Genomic DNA, 23,307 nt, shown 5'->3' on the forward strand with positions numbered 1-23,307 from the left:
GAAAAAGGAGGAGGGTTGGGCGTGGGGCTAGCAACCCCACCCTGTAAAAACTACATCTGCTAAAGAAACTGCAACCTAAAGTAGGGGCAGCTGGGCTAGCTCAGTGGATTGAGAGCCAGGCCTAGAGACGAAAGGTCCTAGGTTCAAATCCGGGCTCAGACACTTCCCAGCTGGGTGACCCTGAGCGACCCATTGCCTACTGGTTGGGGCCCTATGCTCCTAGAATGGAGTCCCAGGATAAAAAAAAATATATATGTACATATATATACATATATATATATATACATATATATATATAGGATCCAGAGAATTTTACTCATAGCAACTCCTTATTTCTCTCTTCCTTGAAGAATTCCTAATTTTCTTCAAGCTTAGCTCATGTCCATTCTTAAAGAAAATATCCCAATTAGTGCTTTCCCTAGGAAGTTACTTTGCATACATTTTATATATAATTTTCAATTAACCCGATATATACCCCTCAAAGGCATGTAAGCCCTTTGGGGGCAAGGCTGCTTTGTTTTCATCTCTCTGGCTTTAGTACATAGCCTACTACGTGGCAAATGATAGGTGCCTAATAAATGCTTGCTGAATTGAATGTCTCTTAAAATGTGACTGAGATCTGAACATCATATTCCAAATGTGTTCTGATTAAAGTGGGGGGGGGGAGTAGAGCCCCAGGAGGAGAATCCTGGTCCCAAGTGCCTCTTCCTCCTCCTTCTGATGACACAGCTGTGATGATGCTGGTGGGTCAGGTGGCAGCAGAAAGGCAGATAAAGCTGTTGGGCCCCATGGCACAAGAGCCTTCCTCCTGCTTTTTGTTGGGTTTCATAGAACATAGGATTTACTTAAGGGGAAGAAGCCTTGTGAAGCCAGGATCTATATGTGCAGAGCAGGATAACCTGGCACTTTGGGGGCACAAGTTACTAATTAGACAGTGGGGTGGTGCACGGATAGTGCTGCTGGGTATGGAAGACCCGAGTTCAAATACCTGTAGACACTTACTTGCTGTGGGATGCTGGGAAAGTCTAAACTTCTATTTGTCTCGGTTGTCTCATCTGTAAAATGGGAATAATAGCAGGCTCTATCTCAAAGGGTTGATGTGAAGATCAAAGGAGATAATAATCATAAAGCCCTCAGCACAGTGCCTGGCACTTGGTAATCTCTATGTAAATGTTATCTATTGTTGTTGTTGTTACTATTAAATGAGCATCATAGCAGATGTGGCAGAAAACTGAAAATAAATTTACATATGGTATGGCTTCTCCACAGACCCAGTCTGTCTAAGGTAGTGAAATATTTTTTTAAATTACTTTCTCTAGGATCTGGATTCTTAAAATTGGGTCCATAAACTCTATTTCAATATGATCAGGCTCCTTTGCAATCCTATGTATTTTATTTTATGCATAAAAACATTCTTCACAGAAGGGTCCTGAGAAGGCTTCACACTGCTAAAGGGGTCTATCATATACCAAAAAGAAAAAGAAAAACAAAACCAAAAACAACCCAACTCAGAGTCCCTGCTCTAAGACCATCTGCTGCTGGTATCTTTTATAGCAAGAAGCAAAATTATTTTTCGTCAACATGGCCAATGTTCTTGTTGAAAACTTTTTTGTTTGTTTCATTAAGAGTAGGAGTGGATGATTAGCTTATGGAATTTTACATCTTAGTAGAATGACTCTTAAGAAGCAAGGCAAAGCTAGAACAGCAACAATTAAAACTGTCTTCTGTTCACACTGTCTTCCTAAACACCAACTTTTCTGTGAAGACTAGAGCATGATTGAATAACTGTTCATTTAGTCATTTTTGTTGGAAGAAAAGCCAAGCTATCTACATATTTCTGTCAAACATGAATAATAACATGTTATGAGCATTTAGCTTAAATCTAATAATATCATTAATCCTTATTCTGAAAACGGCAAGCTTTTGAAAAAATTAACCATGAAAACAGGATTTCTATTTCTAAGCTAATCTGAATATAACTCATCAATAAAATGAAATATATAGTTAAAGAGTATTTTCTTTTGAACCCGATCATGATGACCTCTAGTCACAGAACAGTGCACCAAATAAAACACCTCTGCATTCGAAGCCCATTCTCAAGATCATGACATCCTACTGGTGATTAAGAAAAACAAATCAGGACACCAAATGACCAAGCTGATGGCTGAGGATGCAAAAAGTGTTTCACTAAAATCTACCAGCACTTTGAGGTCAATCTTTGGCCTCTCCACTTTCTTCCTGGCTCTAATTGGTATTGCAACTGCCATCCTGCCATTGCCACTTCCCTCCCAGGACATTTCACCCATACCCTTAGCTACATGACCAGGTTAGGTTTTTTCTGAATAACATCAACAAGGACAAAGCAGTCTGTGCTGGAAAAATTCTTTTTTTTTTTTTGAGGGGAACAAGATTTACATACAATAAATGGTCTCAAAATGCCCCTATAGCTGCTCAATTCAATTTATTCTTTCTTCTTTATGCCTAGTTGAATTCTATTCATTCTTCAAGGCTCAGCTCTCCAACCACCAAAAACACCTACTCTATGAAGTTTTCTTTGATTCACTTAGCCTTCTGCAATTTACCGATGCTTATGCACTGTCCACACTCTTCTCATCTCCACCTCATACAGGTTTGTCCTCTCCAGAGGTTATCTTTATTCCTATCTTACCTATCCCTTTTAGTGCAGTCAAAGTTTCAATTTTCTTAGTGTAGCTTTCTCAGGTAGGTTGTGACCAGAAAAAGCCTTGATTATATGATTAAAACACTAAGATAGAAGTGATTAATTGGGATAGAGATTAGAAAAGAATGACAATGATATTAAATATCTTTTAGGCCTTCCCTGACTTACTTCATGCCTAAGAGACATGAGTTATTTAGCAAGAGACTAAAGAGTTATTTAACAAGGATCTAGGCACATAGTCTTATTTACATGGCCACTATCTGAACAAATATTTTTCCACTTAATAATGCTATTTTAAAAGAAGATAACACATATTCACTGTGCAAGAGTATGTGCTAAATAAAGCTTTAGATGTAACAATTATACAAGTAATTTAAACTTACCTCCTTTTGGTAGGCTAGTCCGGCTTCATATAACTTAATAAATAAGTACTGAGTCCATTTGTAATAATCTGGCAAACAAGTAGTAATTTCCTGAAAGGGATAAAAGAATATAGTCTATTTCAATCTTCTTTTCATGATGATATACCTGACTTGCAATTAGTTTCTAAAAAATCAATCAGCCCCCACAAATATTGATCAACCTATGAAATTTTCACTACTTCAAACCATATTTGAACCAATTTTTTTCTGAGAAGATACTACATTCTAAATTCTTTTTCCAGAATATATTCCATAAAGATGAACATAAAGACAATTACATGCTAATTTTTAAAAGCAATTAGCAAATAATGGAACAAAATGAAACCCTTCTGAATCATATGATGGAAAATTAGATTTGGCCATTTTTGCTAACACAAAACATATTTTGAGGATCATCAGTGTGTGTAGAACCTGTTCACTTATAAGGCAATAGTATATGAGACCAGCAGCAAAAGGTGGGGGGAAATATATTTCTTTTAGCATTATTCTTATTGTGAAAACAGGCACTGTATTTGCATTAACTAACTGGATCCTAATAGCTCCTTTAGATTCATTATATTCCATTATGTTAGTCTGGCTGTCCTCCACTCTTACTAATAGGTGCTCAGATGCATTATTAAATGTAATGGAAAAAATAATGGACCATGTAGCAAATCATGTTTCCAATTCTAAATTAAGTACTAACATCATTTTAAACCTTTTCTTCTGAAAACATTTTATAAGCCTAGCCTTCTAAAATAAATTACTGAAACCAGTAAACTAAGTCTAAATTCGTTGAGCAAAGATACAATACTTCAAAACCTCTTGTTTCCTTAATATTCTTGCCAAACGTAAAGAAACCTAAACAATATTGACACCACTAGTGAAATGCTTTTATATGGCAATGAACTTCAGAGGTAACCCAAATTGTTTTGTTTTGAGGGAATTTTGCTAAAGTGAAAGTAACTGCTACAACTGAGATAATTAATAATCATCTTAGAATAAAAACTACAGCTGGCCCAAAGGTCAATGCAATACAAGGTTGGCATAAGTAGGTTGTACTATATTTTCAATTGTGTACAATTAATTACAGAAGGAACTTCATCCAAGAAATATATGATTGGCAAAGGCAATGGGTTGGCAAGGAATTAAACATGGAGAGCTTGCCTAGAACCCAAGTACTCTTCAAAGATCTAGAAAAGGGCCATCAAGGGATCTATCCAAGGTTCTGAAAAGATAAAGCCTTTGAAAGCATTTATTGCATAGGATGATGAAAATTGTGGCCAGTGGAAGGAGTTCTCCTATCAGTGAAATCGCAATAAAGTACCGAATATATTATTTTTAACTGGAAGAAACTAGAAATAAAAACAAGCTTAGTTTATATAAATGAAAAGAAGTGCTTTGAAACCAGTAAGTGAAGGAAAGGAATTATATCCAATCCCACATTCCCCACTCCACCCTCTGCCTTTTCTTCCCCATTTCTTGGATAATTTTGTGTGTTCCTTCATTGTTTGATTTTATTTTGGGCCAAGTGGGACAAAGAGAGAAGTTAAAGGCTAACAGATACTTGAAGGGATCAAAGGAATGTAAATAGTGCAGCTCCAGCTTACCTCAACCTTTGCATTTTACAGAAAAGAAAACAGAAAGATTAAGTGATTTGTTGGACATCATACAACTAACATCTGGCCCAGTCTGAGTTCAAGTTCAAGAATTTTGACGCTACATCCAGCACTCTTTCCACTATTCAACATTATCTTAGTGTTATTATCCATGAATTACTGGAAAAACAAACCTAACAAATAGCATAGGCCTAACTTGAAGGAAGAGTTTGAGAATAGAGAAGATAAATTGTTTTTGTAGTAGCTTACTATTATAAGCAGTAATAGAAAATTGGGTTTTAAGAGTTTATTGGAATGTTTATCTTTTGAAGTTGTTTGCATTTTGTAGTTAGTGATAGGTTATATTTATGGCTTTTTGGGATTATTTTGAAGTTGCAAATGTGTTGTGTTTGAGATTTGTAACACTTTTGTAAACTATTATCCTTACCCTTTCTTTCCTTTATTGAATTCCCTAGGTTAGGTAAGTTAACAGAGGAGTAGCACAGAAAGAGTAGGATTTTTTATTTTTGGAGTTTAGACTGTAGAATGAGTAAGTAAAGAATTAAGGTAAGTATTAGGGTTCACAGAATGGAAATCCAGGGGTTTCCATTTGTGAAAAGGGAGGATTGTGGGAATAGAGAAGAAAGAATAGGAAGTTTGCAATAAAATCAGGTTGGAAACTGAGTGGCTCACAGGCAGAACTCAAAGAGAGAGCTCCAAAGGGATCGAAGAACAGGAAAAAGAGAGAGAGCCTGAAGTCTGGAAAAGATTGCTGAGTTCCTATTTAAATACCATATATAATACATGTTATTACTGAAAAGACTTTCACAAGAAGGGACTCCAAATCCATATAGGGGAGGGTGGAGACTTGATGATATAAGTATAGTATATTCTGTTGGCTACTAAGTTATATAACAAGAGATTTCAACTTTCCATTTTCTGCATATTACAAGCTTGTGGAAAAAAAAATTCACAATGACCGCTTGAAGTGTAAAAAACTGTAAAAGGTATGGTGTATTAGCTGGAGTGAGTCTCTATGACATTTTTTCCTCTATAATACTATGGTTTTTGGTCAAGTGTAACTATTAGGTGGATACAGGGGAAAGAGAATGAAAGTGTTAAGAAGGAATTGAGAGGATGATGATAGAGATATGTGATGTATTGTATGTCTATGATCTGATCTCTTGATTTCTTTCTTTATCTCCTCTTTTACTATTACTATTCCCTATAGATCTTCCTTCTAGATATTAGAGGATGGCTAGTATATAGATCTTAGGGATAGTATGGATGAAGGAGGGATCAGAGCCCAAGACCTAAGCCAACTGCAGTTGGTGAAGGAGGAACACCCACTCCCTCACACTAGCTGTTGCTGTATTTATCCTCTTCTCCCTGACAGGCTTGGTTGGTTCTCCCTGACAGGCTTGGTTGGTTAAACCTATCAGTGACTTCTTTCTAACAGTTGCCCAGGTTGGGACCCCTTGAGAAGTTAGGTAGATGGTTAACCTCTCTAGGCCCAACCTGAGGTTGGATTGATTGTTAATAGGCTATTGATTGGCTTTGGAAATGATTGAAATCTGACTGTGTAATTAATTCTCCCTTCCTAAGGCCTGTGACAGAATAACTACTCAGGAAGGTACTTTCTGTTAAATCACTGTATTATCTATTGACGGGGAAAGGATAACAAGGTACTAGGTTTGGGGAATGGAAACCCTATTGCTATATTTGACTATTAAGCTAATCGATGATCAGGACTGGAGACTGCTAGGCTGGTCCCTGATGTGACCTGGCCACAGCCAAGCCAGAGAATAGGGAAGGTTATTGATGTAGATATGGATTGATGGTTTGTGTATTCTCTCAGCTCTACTACCAATGATATTGATGGCTCACTAGATCTCTTAGTCAAGCACAGGATACAGGTTTAGGTTCTGGTTACCCTCTTCTTCCACTCTTCAATCACCCTTCACCTCCCTCTGCCCAGTTCTTGATCCAAAGATGTTTGCTCAAGTCCCAGCTCTGATTTCTGAGACCTCTCAACTGTAGTTCTTAGAGGGTATTTATAGGGTGGGAGCCAAATGATGTTTGACCCTGGCTCACAGCATCTGAGAATATTCCGAATCTCTTAACTGCCATCCCTGTCAGTCAAAGTGGTATCCATCTTATCCCAGATTAATGATTTTAACAAATTCATTTGAAGCAGGTGAATGAAAAAGGAAAGGGGAGAGAGAAGAGAGGAAGAGAGGGAGGGAAAGTGAAGAAAATAGAATATTGGGAAATACTGTTAGTAATCATAACTGTGAATGTGAATGGGATAAGCTCACTCATAAAATGGAAACAGATAGCAGAATGGATTAGAAACCAGAATCTAACAATATGTTTTTACAAGAGATACATTTGAAACAGAAAGATACATACAGAGTTTAAAAAAGGGCTGGAGCAGAATCTAATATGCTTCAACTAAACTAACAAAGGCTGGGGTAGCAATCATAAACTCAGACAAAGCAAAAGCAAAGATAACTAGGGAAACTATATTATGCCATAAGACAAGGAATATCAAAAAAATTTTATAGCTACTTTCCCTGATAGAGGCCTCATTTCTCAAATATATACTGAGCACAGAACTGAATCAAATTTATAAAAATAAGAGCCACACTCCAGTAGAATATAAACAGGAAATTTTCAGGAGAAATCAAAGCTATTTAAAGTCATATGAAAAATGCTCTCAATCATTACTGATTAGAGAAAGGTAAATTGAAACAACTTTGAGGTACCACCTTATACCTATCAGAAATGTCAAATCCTAGAAGGGACGAGGGAAAAATAGGTACACTAATGATATAATTGTAGAGCAGTGAACTGGTTCAACCATTCTGGAGAACAATTTGGCATTAGTTGCAAAGGGGTACATAAACCTGTGCATACCTTTTGACCCAGTAAATGCCACTAACTAGGTCTGTATTACAAAGAGATTAAAGTAAAAGTAAAAAGGCTTAAATGCACAAAAATATCTATAGCAACTTTTTGTGGTGACAAAGTATTGGAAATTGAGGGCATGCTCATCAAATGGGGTATGGCTGAAAAATCCATGGCATATAATTGTGATAGAATACTAATACTGTGCTATAAGAAATGATGAGGGAGGTAGAGTTTCAGAAAAACATGTCAAGAACTATATGAACTGATGCAAAGTGAAATGAGAAGAACCAGGAGATCATTGTATACAGTAATAGCAATGTTGTAATGACGAACTGTGAAAGACTTGATTACTTTGATCAATACAATGATCCATGACAATTCCAAAGGACTCATGATGAAAAAAATGTAATCCACCTCCAGAGAAAAAATTGTTGCACTCTGAAGGCAAACTGAAATATAATTTTCTTACTTTATTTTTCTTGCTTTTTGAATAAATGTGGCTAATATGGACATATATTTTGTATAATTTCATATGTAAAACTGATATCCTATTGCTTCCATTCTCAGTGAATATAAGAGGGGGTGGGATAGAGGGAGAGTATTTAGAACTAAAAATTTAAAAAAAGAATATTTAAAAAATAATAAACAGAAAAGGTAAAAAAAAGTTGAAGGGGAGGAAGGTGAATTTCTGGTAGGAAGAACAGTATGAGTATGATGTGTGAGATATAATAATAAGGTATAAAGAGAGAAGCCTAATTGGAATTAAGGGCTTATGTTAGCAAATGGGAGAGATAAGTTAGCATAGACAGGGTGGAAAGCCCTGAATGACATGATAAGGAGTTTGGCCTTAATCCTGTACATAGGTTAGAGCTACTAGAGTTTTGAATAGCAAAATGACATGTTAAAAAAATAACAAAAAAAACTGGAAAAGGATGCTAATCTGGCACTAGAAAGCAGGATGTCCCAAAGGAAGGTAAAACTGAAAGAAGAGAGAGCTATTATGAGAGTATTGCTTCCTGGATGTCATCTAGGTATAAACTGATGAGTACCTGGATGAGAGTAACAGTGGTGAGAACCAATATAGCAGATATGAAAACATGAGACGTGTATAAAATATTAAAGAGATGAAGATATATGCAACTTTTCAGGAAAAGAATGGCCTTAAGTTGCAGATAAGCCCTTAACTTCTGTGTATTGTCTCAGGTGGAAGAGTGGTAAGGGTGGGCAATGGGGGTCAAGTGACTTGCCCAAGGTCACACAGCTGGGAAGTGTCTGAGGCTGGATTTGAACCTAGGACCTCCTGTCTCTAGGCCTGGCTCTCAATCCACTGAGCCACCCAGCTGTCCCTACCTAGGGGTTTTTTAGTGTGCTAGTGGGAAGAAGAGTCCCTTTCTAGTTTCAAAAATGCTATATTCCAAAATATCTGAAAAAAAGAGAATCAGGATTATGATATAAGCACCAAAGTTAGAAAATTACACATTAAGTCTCCATGTCAACCTAGTTCATTTAAATTGGAAACTGCCCTTTCAGGGGCAGCACAAGCTTAATACAGCCCCCATTATAAACTATTGTTGGGCTTCCAGCTGCCTACAACAGTCAGAGCTAGGTGTAGAGGACAGTGTAATCATACCAACTCATAAAGTATTACATTGAAAGGACGAGGTAAGTAAAATTAAGACAGTTCTTTGCTTTGTTCTAAGCAACATTGTTCATTCTCATTTTTTATCTTTATTGAAAAAAAAAGACTAGAAAGCCAGAAACTTACATTAAAGCAACATTATTATTAATGCAAAAAGTCAGGTAATTCAAAGTTATGGCTGCAAAAGCAGCTGTGATTCAGCTGTATACATATATATATGAAAAGACATTAAAGTTAATATCCTCCTGTGTTATATAAAATGCTATCTAACTGCCAGAAAACTAAATTTACGAATGTAAGCACTCAATAATGCCCATTCTTCTCCACTGAAAATTTACCTTACAATAATTTTTAACATTAAACATATTTTATGCCCATGCACCTGCACTCAATGAGAAGATACATTTTCCTAAAACACAACTGTGGGGATGCAGCTGGAAATCAGAGATCTGAGGTCATTCAATCCCAGCTCTGCTACTTACTATTTATATGATCTTAGTTTGTAAAAAGAAGAGTTTGGATTATATGGCCTCTAAGGTACCTTCTTTTGATTGAGTCTATGATAACCTTTAAGGTAAATCATTTTAACTCCAATAATGGAGTTCAAATGACAAAATTAACCATCTTTGTTCTCTTAGCACAATGATCCAGTAATGCAAAGGTCTAAAAGGAAGCTGAGCTATAGGGGACCTATCTAACTCATTCTGATAGTCAAAAAATGGGCCTGTAAGTTTTTCTAAAGAAGGCTATTTATAAGCTTTACACCTCTGGTACCTAATACATTGCCTTACTCACTGAAGTTACTAAGTTATTTTTAAAAAACTGAAAGGTTATAAATCTTACTTCCAATACAACAACTAACCAAAAAAACCAGAGTATTTTAGCCTGTGACTGATAAATCATATCCAAAGACCTAGAAGGGGCCTTAGAAATCACCTAGCTTTGTGTCATTATTTTTTAAAATGCTATATTCCTTCTTTTCTAAAAACATTTATTTAATTAATTTAGGGTAATTTCCCAAGGTTACATGATTCATGTTCTTTCTCTCTCCTCCCCCCTCCCATAGCCTACAAGCAAGTCCATCGAGTTTTACATGTATCATTCAAGACCTATTTCGATATTATTAATGTTTGCAATAGAGTGATTGTTTGGAATGTACATCCCCAATCATATCCCCATCGAACTATGTGATTAATCATATGTTTTTCTTCTACATTTCTACTTCCACAGTTCTTTTTCTGGGTGTGGATAGCATTCTTTCTCATAAGTCCCTTTGGATTGTCCTGGATCTTGCTGCTAGTAGGGAAGTCCATTATGTTCGATTGTATCACAGTATATCAGTCTCTGTGTACAACATTCTCTTGGTTCTGCTCCTTTCACTCTGCATCAATTCCTGGAGGTCTTTCTAGTTGACATGGAATTCCTTTAGTTCATTACTCCTTTTGGCACAATAGTATTCCATCACCAACAGATACCACAATTTGTTCAGCCATTCTCCAATTGATAGACATCCCTCATTTTCCAGTTTTTTGCCACCACAAAGAGCTCGGCTATAAATATTTTTGTAAAAGTCTTTTTCCTTACTATCTCTTTGGGAGTACAAACCCAGCAGTGGTATGTGTGCCATCATTTTACAAATGAAGAAACTGGGTCTCATAGAGATAAAAAGGATTGGACAAGGCCACATAAATGGGTTTGGGTATAGGCAAGAATGGAACACATAGTTTTTTTTCCCCACGAGACTGCATGTAGCAGGCATACCCTTTAAGTTAAATCTTGTAGGCTATGGGTTGAACATTTTCTGCTTTTTCAACAGAATTCTGCTTAAAGTGTGTTTGCCTCAAATTCAAAGACATTTATCATTGGAACAAAAGGAGGGGCTCATTCACTATAATTTTCTTTTTCTTTAGCATGTAGTCATTTGAGAATACTTGTTCAAAAGGGTTGAAAAATTTCTTCCTGGTAAGCCAAGGCATGGGAGGAAAAAAGAGAAGTAAGGGATACATCAGGATGGAAAAGATTTAAAAACTAGTAATTTTAAAAAATGCTTTTTTTCTTCTTTGGAGGTTGTTTTCTTTAATCAAAGTGCTCAACATAAAAACAGAGATCAAAAATAGGTAGATGGGTGTGAGAGTGGGCAAAATGGAGTTAACTGGGAAACACTGAAGGAATAGACTCAGGAAACTACTTGAGGCAAGAGGAGGTCAGGGTCTGCTCAGAGTGCTAACACCCTACAGTACCTTAGTTATAGCCTGGGATAACTCAGCCAAAAGAAGCATATTTCAGACTGCTATTCTTCTCAGAAAACTCTCATCAGAAATGAATCTGGCATCGTTTTTTCAATCTAGCTCCAAAAGATCAAACATCACCAAAGAAGTTTGTTCCCAGATCAGTGATTAATGAAAATCAGTCAAAGTCATCACTTATTTACCATTACTAATTCCTTAAAATTTAGGTTGCCCATCAAAAGCACCTCTCCACCCCCCCACCCCTCCACCCCCACCCCCCGGCCTCCAAATAAAAAGAACTGCAAGAACATTTATCAAGTCAATCATCAAGCAGGCCTGTTATCTTGAAAAAATAAATAAGGTAAGAAAGGTTAGCAAAATACTGTGCATCATTGTTTCTAATGACAAGGCATCAACTCCTACCTCTTGGCAATGTCACAGTGTGAGCCTTTTGCCTTAGGTTTAAAACAATGAAGCAGAGAGAGAGAGAGAGAGAGAGAGAGAGAGAGAGAGAGAGAGAGAGAGCGAGCGCAATACACATACCTTTTGTTACTTTAACTTTTAAAATGTGCCTATATGATACACATTTTTATCATCTGCTTCTTATTGTAATTGATAAAAGGAGGCAAATGGTAATGGGCTTGATCCTCTTATCATCTCCAACCTGCTCCCACCCCCAACCCCCACCTCAATCTCTAATTAAATTTTGAGAGTTGTGGTGGAGGTATTCTGAAAACAAGCCACAAAGGGCTGCATTAAATCTGAGAATAGAAAACTGCCTTAGGGATTCTTACTGATTTTTTTTTTAACCTTCAGTATTTATCTGACTTTTCTCCCTTGGTTATAGTTCAAGGTCTCAGTCTACAGCACTAGCTACGAGGGCTGTGGGGGAGGATGGGAAAAATATATGTACATCATGGCCAGATTACAAGAAATTTGAGGATCTATATGAGGACAGTCACGCTAAACTGCCACCATGACCTTCTCGAAATGAAAAAGGGATGTCTGAAATGCTGTCAACCACTTAGAAACATCCACTTCAAAGCTACCTTTGGTTTTCTGGGTAAAACTTTGGGAAATTGATTCTTTTAGCAGGAGCCATGCATGAGTTACAAAAGGCATCATTTAGCCTATCATAAATTTCTAACAAACTATTAAATAATTTTCTTTAGTTTCTGCTATAAAAGAACTTCAACAGCTATTTGTTATATAACTGCCATCCTTCTAGACACAGATGATGCTCAGGTTTCTTGTATTCAGGCCTCACTTATCAATCAGATTTCAAGGTGAGTTGTCAAGCATACTAAAGAAAAAACAAAGAAAAATACTCATTTTTGTCCCAACTTTATAAAAGCTCACATTTGCTTAGTCAAACCCCCTATACTCAAGGCATTTCAACAACTAACATGGATAGAGTTTTGTACAAATACTACCTTACCTAAAAAGCCAGACACTTGGCAGAGTTTGTTTCTTAGAATTGTCAAATATTCTGAACAGAACCCAGTAACTTGAATTTTGAAATAGTCCAGGTCCCAAAATGGATAGGAGTAGAGAGAATAAATGGCTTAAGTGCTATGAAGTAGAAGAGGAAGTTAGGAATTGAAGAATGGAGATTGAAAAATACTCTGGTGGAGCCCCTGCTCTGAATCTCTGGTAGAAACTATGAACCCCCCCCACACACACACACACACATCCACAGAGGTCAGCCCAGCTGCGCCCAGCTTTACATAATGAGTCCTAGGATTATTTCGAGCTGGAAGGAACCATCACTGTCATGGAGGCCCATTCCTTCATTTGACAGGGAAGGAAACAAGGCAGAGAGCTTTTAAGTGACTTGCTCAAGGTCAGAAAAGGTGAGCAGGCAAAGTGCAATTTGAATCCAGCTATTCTGACTCCAAATCTATCTTTCCATTACACGATGCTGATATGTTCCTATTAAGTTTCAGATAAATCTTTAGAACACAGGGAACTCACCTGGTAAACACTGCTTAAAAGAAAAGAAGGCTTTCATGCTGAATTTAATAACATTCAACAAATATATTATCTTTGTCTTAAGAAAAAGTTCCCTAATTTAGACTTGGTTACTTTGTAATTTCATACTGTATTTTCCTTAAATAGGGATCTATCTGTGGTTGAAAAGGTTTAAAATCACTCATCAGAAAGCTTGATATTGTGACTTGGAGAATTTAAGAAAGTATGAAAAAACATGATTTTTAAAGGAATATTACTAATTGATTCTTGATGCTTTATTATTATTTTTTTAAAACTCTTATCTTCTATCTTAGAATCAATACTATGTTTTGGTTCCAATTGTGAAGAGTGAATCAAATTTCCTTTGTTTATCAATCAGCAACTTTTAAATTAATCAATCAAGAACTCAAAATACCCCTACTTAACACCAAGTAAAAGAGTTCACAAGTCACTTACTAAAGTAGGTAACAACTCCAGAAGCCACTGATCACCCCTTGGGAAGTACTAGGTAAATTAAAAGATTGCAATTGGTTCCTGAAAAGTGGAGGAAGAGACAGGAAGTGACATGGAAAAAGGACTATAAAAAGTCCTGAACTTCCTGTCCAGGGGATCTCCTTCAGCTTGAACCTTGGGTTTGAACCTTTGGCTAGGATCTTGGGTTTGGATCTTCTCCTTTGGACTGCTCCTGAGATTTCACCTTTGAAGACTGTGTTAGGGAGCTAGGTGAGTAGCTGGTCTTCCTTTCCTGGCTTCTGAAGAGACTGGTTCCAGAGAGGCCTTCCTTCCCTGGAGGAGACTGCATTGGTGGAATCCTTGCTGAAGACCCACCTGGTCCTCTGGCTGAAGATTATCCAGCCCTGCTGGGGTTTAGTTCCACACCAGAGCAGCACTTAGGATGTTAAGCTAGATAATTCTCTATCTCCTTCTCACATTTTCCCACTTTCACTCTTTCTACCTCTTTGTAAATAAAGCTACTAAAAGTAATTTTGACTTAAGTTATAATATCTTTAAATCAGTGACCACAATGTTACTATAGAATTCTCATATTTAGCATAAACCCTAAATTTTAAATTCTTACACAATGCAGAAGAGTGGTAAGGGCTGGGAATGGAGGTTAAGTGACTTGTCCAAGGTCACACAGTCTATGGCAATGTCTATGGCTAGATTTGTACTCAGGACTTCTAATCTCTAGGCTGGACGTTCAATCCACTGAGCCATCTGGTTGCCCTCATATATGTGGCAGGCTGAGACCCCTGGGTCTGAGGACCTGCAGCAAGGATTGGGCCCATAGAGCAGAAAGTCTCCAACCACATTCCCCTTCCCCTCTCTCCTTCTGTATCTAGGCTATGTTTGTGTTCACTACCCCTAGAAACCCAGGCAATTTCTTGTGTATGTATCATGTAACCCAGGTAAACCCTTGTGTTGGATCAGATAACCTATGGAAATTCCCTCCAACTCTCAGACCCCTGCACAATATACACCTGATAAATCACTGATGTATGGCAGAATGTACTGTGATCACTTAAAGTCTCTGTTAACCATTACCTGTTATCATGTAAACATTGCCTATTACCATTTGTATGGAAAAGCTTGGGTAGAAACCATAGTCTGTTTTGCACCCCCTATAAAAATCATGATTACTCTCAATAAGTTGCCTTGTTTGCCACCTGCAAGTCTGGCCCTCCTGATTCCATCCTTCTTATCTATCTTGCCATCTTTCTCCCCCAATGAGGACTTCAAGGACCCTCAGACATCAGCAGGACATTGGCGGTCTGGTCCCCTGTCACATATACCTTTAAGTTGACATAGAACTAGTGGAAGAAGTCAGATTTGTATAAAGTCACATAGAAAAGATGGAAGTATGGACATGAACCTAAGAATAAATTCAAACAAGGGGCACAGTGAGGGCCATAGAGAGTCAGCAGGTATACATTATGAAATTACTATGTCCCAAGCACTAGGGAAACAAAGAGCTTTATACATTATCTTTTCTCAAAAAGTATATTTAATGAGGGAGACAATATATAAATAAGTTATATGTAAGAAATACCCAAACTAGACAGAACGTAAGGTGAGAGGGGATTGGGAAGGGCCCCCTGCAGAAGGTGGGATTTGGGTTGAATCCTGAAGGATGCAAAGGAAACTAAGAGGAAAGGGTGAGGAAGCAGCGAATTCAGGGCATGGGTGACAGCCAGGGCAAAAGCATAGTGATGGGAGATAGCGTGCTGGGTTCAAGGAACTACAAATGGGCCAGTATGGTTAGATCACAGGTGCATGATGGGAGTAAAGACTATGTAGACTGGAAAGACAGAAGGAGTTCGGGTCTTGAAGAACCTTAAATTCTATATTATGGTGCTGAAAGGAATAAAGAAATGGAGGAATTCCATGTGAACTGGAAAGACCTCCAGGAATTGATGCAGAACAAAAGAGATGAATACACTGTGGTACAATTGAATGTAATGGACTTTTCTACCAGTAGCAATGCAACGATCCAGGACAATCCAAAAGAACTGAGGAGAAAGAATGCTATCCACATCTAGAGAAAGAACTGTGGAACCAGAAATGCATTAAAAAATATATGATCATGTAGTGTGATAGGGATATGATTAGGTTTTTGATGTTAAAGAATTGCTCTACTGCAAATATGAATAACATAGAAATAGGTTTTGAACAATGATACATGGACAACCCAGTTTAACTGTTTGTTGGCTTTGGGAGGGGGGAGGAGAAAGCAGAGCTTTGGGGGAGGATCATGAATCATATAACCATGGAAAAATATTTTAAATTTCAAAAAGAACCCTAAATTCTAAAGAGAAGACTTTCTATTTGATCTTGAAGGTAACAGGGAGCCAGTGGAGCTCACAGAGCAGGGAGGCCATTCTACTGCAATCAGTTAGAGGTGATGAGGGTGTGAACTAGCCTTTTGACTACCTAAGTGGAGTAAAGAAGTCATACATGAGAGATGTTATAAAAGTAGAAATGACAAAATTGGCAGAGTGAGGAGGAAAAGATGATGCTGAAGTTTCAGTAGTGGGTAACTGGAAGAATGGTGGTAACTCTAGAGGGTAACAGAGAAGACTTTTTGGGGAAAAATAACAAGTTCTGTTTATAACTAGAAGATATTCAAATGTAGATGTGAGAAGAAGTTAGTGATATATGATTGTAGCTAAGGAGAGAGACTAGGGCTGGGCATCTAGATTTATATAAAAATGACAATTGAACTCATGAGACACGATGAAATAATCAAATTAAATAGTCTAGAGAGAAAAGAGAAGATGGATAAGAACAGAACGTGGGAGTTAGTGGGCATGCCGTGGCTGAAGAACCAGAACAAGAGACTGGGCAGAGAGACAGGAGGAGAACCAAGAAAAAAGCAATGTCATGAAAATCTAGAGAGGAGAGAGTATCCAAAAGAAGATGGTAAAGGACAGTATCAAATAATGTAGAAAAATTTAGAAGACTAAGAATTTTTTAAAAATCCATTAGATTTGCCACTTAAGACATCATTAGTAAAATGGAGAAAGCAGTCTCAGTTGAATGATGAGGTCAGAGGCAGACTAGAGAAAGTTTAGAAGAGAGTATGGAGAGAGGAAGTGGAGGCAATCAGTGTAAATATCACCCTCATGGAGCTTACCCACAAGGAGAAGAGAGATATAAGATGATCATTCCAATGGATGGTAGGATAAAGTAAGAGTGTTTTTTTAAAGATTGAAGATATGAACATGTTTGTATTAGGAAAGGAGCCAGTAGATAGGGTAAGAGTGAAACCAAAAGAGAATAAGGAGTATAGTGGGAGGAAATCTGATGGATAATTCAGAAGAGGATCAAGCAAGGTCCTGAAGAAGGGACTAGATAGCCACATCACGGATGTTTTAGAGGGGTTTCTAGTTCATATCAAGGTAGAATTAAATGATCTTCAAATTCCCTTACAATGTTAAGATTGTGTGAGCTGTATAGTTTGGGGTTTTTTTTTAGAGCTTTTGTGGCTTGGCATGAGCCCTGGGACTCCAGGACTTCTAAAATATCTGGGGGGCAGCTGGGTAGCTCAGTGGATTGAGAGTCAGGCCTATAGACGGGAGGTCCTAGGTTCAAATCCGGCCTCAGACACTTCCCAGCTGAGTGACCCTGGGCAAGTCACTTGACCCCATCGCCCACCCTAACCACTCTATCACCTATGAGCCAATACACAGAAGTTAAGGGTTAAAAATTTTTTTTTAAATAAAAAATAAAATATCTGGGATTCTTTTTTATATTAATAAAGATTTACTAAAGAGGCCCTACAGTTGGTTGGGTCAATCTTATTGATTTAAGACCCTGGCCTTAGTGACTCAGCTCTGGGAAGAAGGGCTAGGATAACTTGTCCATGGCTCTAGAACCTAACGAACAGGAGGGGGAAGAAAACAAAAAACAAGGGAAGATGAAGACAAGTATGAGTGTTTATCATTTCAACAATCCAGTGTATATGTAAATTGAATATGGCTTAATCACCTTCCTGTTAACTCTTATATGGAGTTCGTTAAGAGCAAAAAAGAGAATAGGAAGGCGAATATGTAGGACTATTTGGAAAATAAAGAGAAACATGGTATGTGTATGTGCATGCAAATGTGGTGAGGTGAGGAGGGAGTCTCCATAAATTGTGGCTAAAGTCAGTCAAGAGGCAGAACTACAAATTTCAAATAGTTCTAGATCCATAATAGTGCTCAGTATATCTTCATTGAGTACCAATGTGAATCACACACATATTCCAGAAACTCAGAAGATTTAAAAAACAAAACCATGAAGGCAGAACCCTTGGACACTTTTTTACAAATATATTAAGAATGCTAGTGTTCTTTTCAGGGTAAATAATGTTTAGCCTTATATTTTTCTGAAAAAAGAACTCATTTAACAAATGATCTTATTTTTGAGAAAAGAGTTATTTCAGATTAAAAATTTTGTCTACAAAAAATGACAAATATAAGTTAAACATACCTTAAGACATACAACATAAAGGAAGGTTTTTCTTTTAAAACCTCAGGCTATGGGTAAAGTTGAAAGTAATTTGAATGGTACATGTTCTCCATGAATGTGGAGCCAATTTAAAGAAAAAAATATTAACAAAAGTGAAATTATATTTGCTGTCTTAAAGGCAGCTCACATTTTCTTTCATCGTACTACAAACTTTTCACCTTGCATCACAGATAGATCTGCAGATTATTCTTTAAGCTGTTTTCTTATGTAATATATCTTAAATTTGTCATTCTTGTGGCCATGTGAAAGCCATTCCCTTTTGCAAACTATACTAGATTTTGTGAACAACATGTTACCAGACAAGAGACAACATGTTTCTTAATTTATCCACAGTGGGTCTTTGCCAGTTGACAAGAACTCTATCAAGGCAGACTAACAATGCTGACAATTTCTCTAACTAGACAGTTGGGAAAAGGAAACCGCCCATTAAGACACCGATGAGATGTTTGGGTTTCAATCTATCATCTGTCTAATTTGGATAGATGCCAGCATTTCAGCTACCCAAGTCAAACTTGTTATTGTAATTTTTCTTCTTCTAGGAGGAAGTGTGCAGTGTGCATCTTATTAAAAAATGTGGAATAAACAAGACACAGCCATAGGAAGCTTGCATTCATGATATCCATCCTCTAGCTTTTCTAAATAATATGAGGGTCATCCATGAGATAATAAACAGGATCCAGAGAGTGAGAAGCAGCATCACTCATTCATCTAGCTGACAAAAATAACCACAGTGCTGGCCAGAAAAGGCAATTCTACTGGCAGCAGAACCTCCCACCCCAACCCTGCCCCCAGCAGTGGGAGATAAAAAAAATGGCATTATGAGAAAACTTGTCTCCAGGACTAGTTATGTAAAAAAATGCTGGTGAGTGACCCTTAGGATAAATAGTAAAAGAAAGCAAAGGCTACAGCAACTAAAGTTAAGATGAACCAAATTAAGCAAAATATATTTAATGAGTATAGGCAAAGGATTATGCCATGGGCATGTTGCCATCACAGGATTGCCTTCTCCTGTGTCCAAAACCACCAGGTAGGAGATCTTTTTCTGTTTTAGAAAGTGGCCTCTAACATGGTTTGCTGGTGTCCTCTCCTTTTTCTTAGGGACACCCTGCCTCTTGCCTTTGGGAAAGGAATACAGACTCCCTGAAAACGGAATTCCGTCCTTCTAGATAGAGTAAAAGACTTACTATCAGGGAGTTCGGGACACCATACAGAGGGAGCACATTAACAATCCAAACAGAATGTTCCACAGCTCCTTCTGGTCAGTCTTGATCATCTAGGACGACTCTAAGATCTAGCCTTTTCATGGTTCTTTCTCTTGTGTTTACCTATGTCTCTTCAATCTTGTCATAGAGTCAAAAGGCTCTCTCAGTTCTCAGATTTGTATTACCAAGAGTCAGGTGTCTCAGGGCTTTTTCATTCCATTGTGGAGGTAACTGTCTATATCCATCTTGTATTTCTACATTTCTCCTTTGCTGGAAGAAATGGAGTTAAAATAATCTGCAATTAGGTATAAATGTTAATACCCACAATGTCTTTCTTTCTCTAATCCAGGGCATCAAGAAGTTTCTAGATTTAAGTTTCTTTCTTAAATAATTTAAAAACATAAAATTGTTCTCTGTGAGGAAGGAGGGGAAAATATAGGGGAAATTTAGATTGTTGTTTTAAAAAACATCAGCAAAATTTATTTTTTAAAAAATTGTGACCCCCTGTTTGTAGAATGGGAGGCATATCAATTAAAGGTGCAGGAGCAGGAAGAAGCAAGAACATTTAGGGTCTATTTACTTGAAAACAAAAATTGAACTTAAGGACCAAGAAAACTCAAGAACTAGTGGGAGGTAAGGTTTAAAAAAGATTAAATGATGAAAACTTTAGGTTGAAAGTAAAATTTCCTTGAATGAATTTCAAAGAAGAGCTGGAATCTGGGGAAGCTGATTTAGAATACCAAAGTCTGAAACAGAAGGATGGATGTTCACAGACATGACCACATTTCAAAACTTCCTGACATTTCATCTTCTTTAGTTTTTTTCCACCACCTGCAAAAACACTTAAGATATTTCTGGCCTTAAAAATACCCTCCCCCCAAACCTGAAACTTTCCTTGATCCTATTATGTCTTGTTATGATTAAAATTCTTTAGGGACTGTATCTCAATTTATAATTATTTATTAAATAATAAAGAGTGGGTCAGAGATAGAGAAGACACCAGCCACATGTGGCTGCCCCAATGGCATACTACCCAGTCAGATTCCAAGTTTAAAAGTCCCCACTTCTTCACTCTACTCCAATTTATGCTCTTTGTGACATCCCTTTCCGAAGCTTCTTTGTTGTTTTTTTTTATTTTGAATATTTTCCCATATAAAAATTACATATTTCAAGTTCTTTCTCTCACCCCCAAATCCCCCTAACTCTCCTTAGCTGGTGCACAATTCCACTGGGTTTTACATGTATCATTGATCAAGACCTAATTCCATATTATTGATAGTTGGACTAGAGTTATTGTTTACTGTCTACATCTCCAATAATGTTCTCATCAGCCCATGTGTTCAAGCAGTTGTTTTTCTTCTGTGTTTCTCCTCCCACAGTTCTTCCTCTGAATGTGGCTAATTTTCTTTCTCATAAGTCCCTCAGCTTTGCTCTGGATTCTTGCATTGCTGCTAGTAGAGAAGTCCGTTATTTTCTATTATACCACAGTGTATCAGTCTCTGTGTACAATGTTCTCCTGGATCTGCTTCTTTCACTCTGCATCAATTCCCGGAGGTCATTCCAGTTCACATGGAATTCCTCCAGTTTTTATTCCTTTGAGTACAATAGTATTCCATCACCAACAGATACCACAATTTGTTCAGCCATTCCCCAATCGAAGGACATTCTCTCATTTTCCAATTTTTTGCCACCACAAAGAGCATAGCTATAAATATTTTTGTAAAAGTATTTTTTCTTATTATCTCTTTGGGGTATAATCCAAGCAGTGCTATGGCTGGATCAAAAGGTAGATAATCTTTTAAAGCCCTTTGAGCATAGTTCCAAATTGCCATCCAGAATGGTTGGATCAGTTCATAACTCCACCAGCAATGCATTAATGTCCCAATTTTGCCACATCCCCTCCAACATTCATTACTCTCCCTTGTTGTCATTTTAGTCAATCTGCTACTTAGAGTTGTTTTGATTTGCATTTCTCTAATTATTAGAGATTTAGAACACTTTCTCATGTGCTTATTGATAGTTTTGATTTATCTGAAAATTGCCTCATATCCCTTGCCCATTTATCGATTGGGGGATGGCTTGATTCTCCTGGTATATTTGAATAATGAGACTTTTGCCTGAGTTTTTTATTATAAAGATTTTTTCCCAATTTGTTGGGTCCCTTATAATTTTGGTAGCATTGGTTTTGTCTGTGCAAAAACTTTTTAGTTTAATGTAGTCAAAATTATTTAATTTACATTTTGTGATTTTTTTCTAACTCTTGCTTGGTTTTAAAATCTTTCCCTTCCCATAGATCTGACAAGTATAGTATTCTGTGCTCACCCATTTTACCTATAGTTTTCTTCTTTATATTCAAATCACTCACCCATTCTGAGTTTATTTTGGTATAGGGTGTGAGATTTTGCTCTAGGCCCAATATCTCTAATATTGTTTTCCTATTTTCCCAGCAGTTTTTGTCAAATAGTGGGTTTTTGTCCCAAAAGCTGCGTTCTTTGGGTTTATCGAAGACTTTCTTGCTGAGGTCACTTACTCCTAGTCTATTCCACTGATCCTCCCTTTTGTCTCTTTGCCAGTACCGTACTGTTTTGATGACTACTGCTTTATAGTACAGTTTAAGATCTGGTACTGCTAGGCCACCGTCCTTCACTTTTTTTTTTCATTATTTCCCTTGATATTCTTGGTCTTTTGTTCTTCCAAATGAACTTTGTTATTGTTTTTTCTAATTCAGCAAGTTTTTTGGTAGTTTGATAGGTATAGCACTAAACAGGTAAATTAATTTGGGTAGGATGGTCATTTTTATTATGTTAGCTCATCCTACCCACAAGCACTCAATGTTTTTCGGATTGTTCAGATCTAGTTTTAATTGTGTAGAAAGGGTTTCATAGTTGTGTTCGTATAATTCCTGTGTTTGTCCTGGCAGATAGATTCTTAAGTATTTTATATTGTCTAGGGTGATTTTAAATGGAATTTCTCTTTCTAACTCTTTTTGCTGCAATGTGTTGGAAATATATAGAAATGCTGATGATTTATGTGCATTTATTTTGTATCCTGCAATTTTGCTAAAGTTGTTGATTATTTCCACTAACTTTTTAGTTGATTCTCTAGGATTTTTTAAGTAGACCATCATAACATCTGCAAAGAGTGATAGCTTGGTCTCCTCACTGCCTATTTTAATACCTTCAATTTCTTTTTCCTCTCTAATTGCTACTGCTAGTGTTTCTAGTACAATGTTAAATAATAGAGTTAACAATGGGCATCCTTGTTTCACTCCTGATCTTATTGGAAAGGCTTCTAATTGATCCCCATTACGGATGATATTTGTTGATGGTTTTAGATATATACTGTTTATTATTTTTAGGAAAGGCCCTCCTGTTCCTAAACTTTCTAGTGTTTTCAGTAGGAATGGGTGTTGTATTTTTTCAAAGGCTTTTTTCAGCATCTATTGAGATAATCATGTGGATTTTGTAGGTTTGCTTGTTGATATGGTCAATTACTTGAATCATTTTCCTAATGTTGAACCATCCTTGCATTCTTGGTATAAATCCCACCTGATCATAATGAATAGCCTTCATGATCACTTGTTGGAGTCTTTTTGCTAGAATTCTGTTTAAGATTTTTGCATCTATGTTCATTAGGAAGATTGGTCTATAGTTTTCTTTCTCTGT

The 23,307-nt window shown here is 37.0% G+C and overlaps 1 protein-coding gene across 1 annotated transcript in view; it reads right to left on the reverse strand.

The window, feature by feature from the left end:
* Window positions 1-23,307, reverse strand: part of LARS2 (leucyl-tRNA synthetase 2, mitochondrial) — a 204,955-nt gene that overhangs the window by 114,497 nt on the left and 67,151 nt on the right. Inside the window, exon 5 of the mRNA XM_044678902.1 lies at window positions 3,064-3,153. Within this exon, the coding sequence (XP_044534837.1) occupies window positions 3,064-3,153 (90 nt within the window). The remainder of the gene's footprint in view (window positions 1-3,063; window positions 3,154-23,307) is intronic.

This window comes from Gracilinanus agilis, chromosome 5 (assembly GCF_016433145.1).
Source record: "Gracilinanus agilis isolate LMUSP501 chromosome 5, AgileGrace, whole genome shotgun sequence".
NCBI classification, from domain to species: Eukaryota; Metazoa; Chordata; class Mammalia; order Didelphimorphia; family Didelphidae; genus Gracilinanus; species Gracilinanus agilis.